This window comes from Octopus bimaculoides, chromosome 3 (genome assembly GCF_001194135.2).
Source record: "Octopus bimaculoides isolate UCB-OBI-ISO-001 chromosome 3, ASM119413v2, whole genome shotgun sequence".
Classification (NCBI taxonomy): domain Eukaryota; kingdom Metazoa; phylum Mollusca; class Cephalopoda; order Octopoda; family Octopodidae; genus Octopus; species Octopus bimaculoides.
Genome location: NC_068983.1, coordinates 91,917,442 through 91,926,160, shown reverse-complemented (window position 1 = coordinate 91,926,160; position 8,719 = coordinate 91,917,442). Strand labels below are relative to the sequence as shown.

Genomic DNA, 8,719 nt, shown 5'->3' with positions numbered 1-8,719 from the left:
CATTTGCTGAAGGTACCATGCAATAGAAAATGAACTGCCCCACCCCACAACCTGAAAGTAATACAAAAGGAAGCATAACTTTTTTTATCGTTGCACAATTTAACTGTGGATCTGAGACTTGCGTTCAACAGTGGCTCACATACATTGCTTGTGATATGGAATATATCAAGTAGTACTTTTTTGAATAAAGGAAGAGTACATGTGCAGTTTAAAATGACCTTTGTCAGTTAATAAAAAATGTTACTCTCGCTTTTACATTACCTTCAGTAGAAATTTCATATACGTGTGTATGTGTGTAGAAGTGAGTAAACAAAAGAAAGTAGTACTGAATACACTTGGTTGGAGTGAAATGTATTTAATAATAATTTGACTCAGCTCCACAAGACTTAAAGACGGGTGCTTAGGACGTATCTATCTCATCAGATGTTTGAAAGTAGAGTTTGCATTCATGAAAGTTCAAGTCATGAAACATATACATAGATTATAAATTTCCATGAGAAGATGTATCAAAATGTTTTAAGACAAACAATTACCTGTAACTTAGAAACCCAATACTGAAATTATGTGATTAATGTAAAATGCTTCTCTACTTTCTAGTTAACCATTTTTAAAAATCCATTGAGTAATATAACATTTAATATTGAAAAGGATTTATTCAAATAACTGTTGTGTACACACATATTAACAAAGAGAATGGAATTTATATATACATGTATAATATATATCCATCCTGTCACTTTTAGGTAGATGATGAAGTTTTAAGCCGGGAAACATGGATGGTGGAGCTGCCTCCAGAGATAGGCCCTGGTCTTGGCCTTGTTGCAAGAACATTTAGGCAATCAAAAAGTATATGCGAGTCTAAGGACAGATCTCTGTGGACTGATACTCCTATTGACCAAGCCAAGAAGCAAAAGGTATTTCACTATTTTCATTATATTAAGCAAAATACTTATAATACAGTTAATTCATTCAGCTTTAATTATTATTTTCAGCCTTTGGATTCAGTTGTGCAATATTTTTTACAATAAAATCTGACTATATATTTCGTTTAGCTCTAGTTAGGCTTTGTACTAATTGAATCACCTTATTTCGCTGCTTAGTTTAACTTCCTTTGTTGACCTACTAACCTCATTAAATTGTACTGCTCATATGACTATCTGGTTGATGACAAATATCTCAAATTTGCCATGTTTCAACCACAGGAATGGTATATATATCTGTTTTCTTTTTATAATGCATTTGACTTCTTGTATAGTCTTGCTTCCAAACTCAGGCTTATTGGGCATGGTATCATTTTCAAATCCATCTATTGTTGCAGGAGCCAGCCTGTGCTTGTAGAATGCAGCCGCACTTGTTACAGAATTCAGTTGCTTTTGCTGTAGAAGCCAACTGCACTCATACAATCTAACTAGAGTTATTCCAAATGTGGAAACAACCCAAATGGAGTCATCCATACCAAATGTTACAAATCTCATCAATATCGTTCTCAGTTGCTCCATACAATGCTCAAAATTCTGCAGCAAAAAAGATAAATCAACTCCTCACAGACTTATGCCTGATTTTCCTTAAAATGTTTTGATATAGAAATTTCTCAAAAGATATCTCTCTAGAAGCATTACAATTAAAAATATTTTACTACAATTATTATTATTGTTGTTATTTACTTTTAATCTGCATGTTTGTTACAATCACTTGCCAAGACACACCCAGTGCCCTAGGGTGAGTGAAAAATAAGCAATGTTACAGTTTGACTGAAAGCTTAGGGAGGGGAACTGGCAGGAGCAGTAGCGAAATATCTTCATGTAATGCAACACAGATATTTAAATTGATCGGGTTTTTTAAGGATGTGGGCAGTACTTAGCACAATCTTTTGGATTTCTCTCAGACATGGGATGTTGTCTAGATGTTTCTGACATCCCTTTTTTATCATACCTAGGACACCTATAATAACAGGAACAGTTCTTGCTTTAAGATGCCACATTTTTTTTATTTACAGATATATTTTTATCAATGAGAACACTCACATCTATTAGTCTACAATTATTTTCTTCCCTGTCTTTTATAATTATATCTGATCAATTAGCCTGGATCGCTCTGTTGGTGTTGACTAGAAAATCCCAGAGGATAGTGACATTTTTACCTTCAGGATCATGTTCATACCAGTAAGCAGAAATGCCTATTTTGTAGTTTTTACATGTTTTCCAATGTAAATACTGTTCTACCCTATCATATTATTATTATTATTATTATTGATGATGATAATAATAATTAATTAAACCAACAATATTTTGAAATGTATTTGGCCAGGCATGTATAAAACATTTGGTATATTCAAAAGAAAGCTGGACACAATGCTTTATAGTGTCTGGTCTAGTACTTCATAGTTTTTATTGATATTTTATGTATAATTTCCAGGAAGGTCATGAAAAACATGGTGGGAAGAGAAGTTCCACAGAAACTGACCAGTTCATAAGTGAAAGAGATCAACGGTGCTCGAAAATTGTTGATGAATACAATGTAAAAGTGTTACTATTATTTTTTCTTGAGATGTAATTGTTTTAGCGTGTATTATTGATCTTGTTGTTTAACTTTATTGTTTCTGTTGCCTTTATTCTTTAATATAATCTTTGCACACTGAAAAATATTTTTTTATAAACTATCAAAAGAACATCTGTGTGACTGATGTAAGTTGGTATAAATTCTTAGTAGCTGAGTTTGTGATGCAGATTTAGTCGATCCACTTATTTAGAATTTCCAGTCAGGTAAAAGAATCTGACAAGCGGACAAGCAGATTTGCCTTTGATATATAAACAACGGCATCAAGATACACTTCACAAATTAAGAAATATGTATGACACACATAATGAAGCCCTCAGAGTTACAGCAAATGCCTCTCTCTTTTGAAGATTCCTTGTGGTGACCTCACTTGTGTAATATTGCTAAAACTCCATCCTAAACATTAAGCTTCCTCTTCAGGGCAAGAAACTATTTTTGCCCTAATTGGTTGCTTATTCATTACAAAACTTAAATGTAACCCACATTAGAGTACTACTCTATCCTATATTACATTCACAGAAGACCAGCTGGCTATTTAGCAAAGTCTTGTTCACAGATGTCACTACTAGTTTCAGTTTACCAACTATGTTCAGAGTGTATTGGGTATCAGTGTATATTGTATAACTAACACTGAGTAATGTTTAAATTGAAAAATAAGTTGTGGCATGTTAAGTTCGTACAAATACAGCTAAATTAACCTTTGATATATGTAGTTTTAAAGCAATGTTTACAGTTAATGCTGTTCAAACTTCCATCAAAAATTGAATCCTCACCTAATATTGTAAGAAAAATATTTCTCTATTCAAAACTGTCATTAGTTAACCGTAATATTTGCAATGTTTTTTCCTTTTTTCATCCATTTCCACTTTAGAAAAACAGAAGATCTGAATCTCTTCTCAACATGCATACAAAACAAAGGAAAAGTGCCAAGGTAAAGTACTCAAGTCTAACTTTGTCAATGTACTGCAATTGTGAGGTTAGGCAATGAACTAGTAACAGTAAACTCAATAAATAACATTGGTATGTTAGTACAGGTTTAAGATTGATTTTTAATGTAACAAAGACCACAATGTCCTTGGAATGTATTTTGATTTAGTTTTATTTCATAACCACTAAGATGCTTAAAATATCAGGTGGAATAGGAGATGACCTTGTCATCTGTGTAGTTAAGTTGTACAGGAAAACATCATGCCCAACAACTGGTGTAACAGCATTACAGTCAACTGTTGCAAGGTTAAAGGTGATTCCTTAGACAAAAGTAATTACAGGAGTATCAAATTACTGGACCAGGCCATGGAAGTTACAGAAAGAGTTACAGCTCAATTAATTAGGAAGAGAGTTAGCCTAGATGATATACAGTTCAGTTTTGTACCAGCACTTCTGATGCTCTCTTTCTTCCAAGACTATTGCAGGATCCAAAAGTAAACTGCTGTACTTGGCATTTATTGACCCGAAGAAAGACTTTGACAGGCTACCTTGCTCCCTGATCTAATAGATGCTGTAGAACCTAGAGATAGATTAAATGGCTTGTAAGAGCCATCCAAACTGTGTACAGGTCTGCTGTCAATAAAGTAAGAGTTAGCAATGAATACAACAAATTTAGTGTGCTGGTAGGAGTTCACCAGGGATAAGTTCTCAGTCCTTTGGTATTTATCGTCATCCTCAAGGTCATAATAGTGGCTTTTATGACTGGTTGCCTATGGAAACTACTCTGTGCTGATGAACTTGTTCTTCTGGTTGAGTCTGTAGCAGAATTAGAAAAGAAATCCCAGACATGGAAGTAAAACCAGGAATTAAAGAACCTTAGAGTTAATTTAGCAAGACCAAAATTTGGTAAGCAGGGAAACTGACAGGCTGCTGATCTCTTCGGGAAAATGGCCCTGCTTGATATATAAAAAAAGTGTATGTAAAGATTTTGTATGGTGTACACTGTGCAAACTGTAAACACATAAGAGGTTCTGTGAAATAACAAGAAGGTTAAGAGAAAGTAGATGTTGTGTGTGACAGATATGCAGGAACAATAAGCAATAAGAACATACAGGAAACAGATCTTCTCTAATGTGCAGGAGGATGCTTAGAGATAGTAGATAGTTTCTTTTACCCAAGTGACCTAATTAACAGTTGGGGTGGATGCTCTTAAAATATAGTTGCTAGAATAAGAACTAGCTGGAAAAAGTTCAGAGAGCTATTGCTCTATTGGTAACAAAAGGTCTCTCTTTCAGTGAAAGGCAACTTGCATAATGCTTGTGTACTAACAATAGTGCTAGATGGTAGTGATATGTGTACCATGAATGCAGAGAACACGTGAAGGTCAGAAAGAAATGAAATTAGTGTGCTCCACTAGATGTGCTATATCAGTTTGCATGTATGACCCAGCACATATGTATTGTAAGAAAAATTTGGTATAAAAAGCATCAGATGTAGTGTATAAAAGAGATCATGCTGGTATGGTCATGTGATACAGGTGGATGAGAACAGCTGTATAAAGAAGTCTTGGTCACTAAATGTGAATGGAACCTATGGGAGAAGGAGACCCAAGAGGATGTGAGACAAAGTAGTGAAGAATAACCTCAGGACATTGAACCTTATGGAAGTGATAACAAAAGACTAAGATTATTGGCGATTCACTGTTCTCAAGAAGACATTTATGCCTATTCCACTGCACCCAATCTGTTCGTGTTAACTTCCACATTTTCTACCACCCATCCCTCCATCACTCTTCTGACTATACCACTATTCATTCAGCTGATGTAATTTTATAAGAGCAGAACTGCACATATTTTCTCCACCCACCTTTTGTGCTACTAATCACTCTCCTTGAAACCACTTCCATTTGTCACCCATATTCTCAGTATTATCTCTTACCTCTTTATTTTCTACTGAACTTTCATTTTCCCTTTCACCCCCTCATATCTGCCAATGACAGCCCCCACCACTTTGCCTCAAACTGAATCTTCACTTAATATTGTCAGAAAAATCTTCACTATTCAAAGCTATCATTCATTAATACCTTTTACTTGTTCTAGTCATTGGACTGGCTATGCTGGGGCATTGGTTTGAAGGGTTTAGTCAAACAAATCAACCCTAGTACTTATTTTTTTAATCTGGTATTTATTCTATCAATCTCTTTCACCAAACTGCTAAGTTACAGGTACATACACAAACCAACACCAGCTGTCATACAATGGTAAGGACAAACACACACACATACATATATTTGAGTAATTATGGCAGCATCAAATTGCTGAACCAGGAGATGAAAGTTGTGGAGAGAGTTACTGCCTAATTAATGAAAAACAAAATTAGGCTAGATGAAATGCAGTTCAGCTTTGTCCCAAGGAGAAGCACCATGGATGCTATTTTCATAGTCAGACAACTGCAAGAGAAGTATTTAGCTAAGAACATGCCGTTGACATTTGTTGCTCAAGAGAAACCCTTCTTGATCAAGAAAACCTCTCTGTGATATGGTGGTCTCTAAGGAAACTAGGGATAGACAAATTGCTTGTGAAAGCAGTACAGGCAATGTACAGGGGTGCTGTTCATAAGGTAAGAGTTGACCATGAGTACAGTGATGAAATTAGTGTACAGGTATGTGTTCACCAAAGGTCGGTCATCAGCTCTCTCATATTTATCATTGTCCTCCAGAATCTGTTACAGGATTAGTAAAGAAATTCCAGGTGTGAAAACAGAACCTGGAATCAAATGGTCTTAAAGTAAGTATCAATATAGGACACCATACAAAAGAGACAAGCACAGTTTGAACATGCAAAACACACTTTTTGCTTCATTATTTTCATGTCAAAATAAACATTTTCCATGAAAATTTATATATCATTTAAAAGTTCTGGATATGAACTTTCTTATTATTATCATCATTTAACATCTGTTGTTCATGCTGGCATGGGTTGGTTAGTTTGACCAGGGCTGGTAAGCTGAGGGACTGCACCAGAACCCAGTCTGATTTGGTATGGTTTCTACAGTTGGATGCCCTTCCTAACACCAACCACTCCAAGAGTGTAATGGATGCTTTTATGTGCCACTGGTTTCACTTGGTTTGACGGGTCTTCTCAAGTACAACATATTGCCAAAGGTCACTAATCATTGCCTCTGTGAGGCTCAACATTCGAAGATCATGCTTCGTCACCTCATCTCATGTCTTCCTGAGTCTACCTCTACCACAGATTACCTCCAGAGTTAGAGATCAGCACTTCTTTACACAGCTATCATTGTCTATATGTTTCATATGCCCATACCAGCACAGTTGTCTCTCTTGCACACTACATCTGATGCCTCTTATGCCTAACTTCTCTCTGAAGAGAAAAGTTGAGCTTAATAGGCATCATATGGTTTTAATTAAAATACAATAGTTATATATCATGTCAGGGTACATCTTATGGAGTTTCTACCTACACCTTTTCTACAGATTGAGCAGGGCCATCTCTCTGAAGGGATTTGTGATTTGTCTGCCTTCCTACTTACTAAGACTTTGGTTTTTGCTAGGTTAATTCTAAGGCCCTTTGATTCTAGACCTTGCTTCCATACCTGGAACTTCTACTCTAGTTCAAGTAGTGATTCAACTATAAGAGCAAGGTCATCAACATAGAGGCAGCCTGTCTTGAATTCTTCTGTTATTGCCTGGAGAACTATGATGAACAAGAGGGGGCTGAGCACCAGTCCTTGGTGAACTATGGTGATGCTCCATCAGTCATTGGGTATGACTCCTTTGTGAACCACTTGATTTACAGTATGGGTGACTAGACCATAAACTACACTGCCAGATATTTTAAGCATCTCAGCAGAGATTCCTGATGGGCTGGGGGCTTTTCCCGTCTTCATATCCTGGAACAGTTGATTCGGGTAGCTACTTCTTCAGTTGGGTCAACATTTGGCAGACTCTCCTCCTCCCACTCATTCTCTACATTCAGCAGTCTTTCATAATGGCATTTCCTGATATAAATAATAATAATGATAATGATAATGATAATAATAATAATAATCATACTATGATTACAGTAACAGAGGTTAACCCCAGAAGATTGAAGCTTGAAGGCCCAAATGTGAGAATGAGGAATGTAGTTTATCAATGTAAGGTAAAGACTCAGACAGATGTTAGCCTATACGTGGGGTGTTCTTTGGGACAAATCTGTGGAAGAATAGGGAGTACTAGTCTTAGTAAATTCATTTGGGAACTGAAGGAACAAAAAAAGCAATATTCGTTAGAATGGTCAATTATTGGGAAATCTTTCCCTTATGACAAAGGTAAGAGATATTGCTCACTGTGTAATCTAGAATTATATTTTATATTATTCTCTAAGGGTAAGTTAATAAATAAACTAACATACAATGCTTACAGATGTGGCCATTATCTTAGACATACATTTTACTGGTTTAAATAAATTATAAATTTCAGTATGATCGGGTATTATAGTATAATATTAGGTTTAAAGGCAGGGTATATTAATGTATAATTTACCAATAACAATAATATTAAAATTGTATTTGTATATTTGCTAAAGTTTCTAGAGATAATATAATATAGATTTCCATCGGTTTAGAATTTATTACCAGGAATCAATAATTTGTAATACTTGAATGTTTATAATTAATAATATTATGAGGGTTTTCTCCCTTAGACGGACCTTTATTTAAGGAGGAATTTATTGAACCCTTTCGTTACTAACCCAGCCGTAGCTGGCCGAAAAATTTTTTGGCTCATAAGACGTAGCCGGCCGAGAGTAGCCATTGTTATTTAAATGTATATTTGGACCCAAATCTCGTTAGTACAGTCATTAAAACATGTGATTTCACTTTGCAAACAGTTGAGTTATTGTATCCAACATTGTTTGGCGTGATATTTGAACTCAGTGAATTTTGGAAGATTTTTTTTCCACATTTTTTGCGGCGTTAATTTTTTTCAACTTTGAAGATGGAGAGGAATTTCATGCTATCAAGCAGTGATTCCAAATTTAAAGGTTTTTCAACAGAAGATATGGAGATATCGAAGAAAATAATGAATCGGATATTTCTGTATCCGAAACTGAAAGCAGCGACAGCGAGGATGATTTTACACCAGAATCTAGTAAAGATTTAAAAAATATTTTCATTAACAATTTTTCTGAGGAGACAGGGTCTACCCATTGTCTTTCTCAGGAAGCGAAACCTT

At 35.3% G+C, this 8,719-nt stretch overlaps 1 protein-coding gene across 1 annotated transcript in view; it reads left to right on the top strand.

Annotated features, from left to right (window-relative positions):
- Nucleotides 1-716: 716 nt before the first annotated feature.
- The window catches only part of LOC128247318 (GPALPP motifs-containing protein 1-like), a 32,585-nt gene continuing 24,582 nt past the window's right edge, over nt 717-8,719 (top strand). The window contains exons 1-3 of the mRNA XM_052966321.1: nt 717-914; nt 2,416-2,517; nt 3,428-3,487. Of these exons, the coding sequence (XP_052822281.1) occupies nt 777-914; nt 2,416-2,517; nt 3,428-3,487 (300 nt within the window). The 5' untranslated portion in view covers nt 717-776. The remainder of the gene's footprint in view (nt 915-2,415; nt 2,518-3,427; nt 3,488-8,719) is intronic.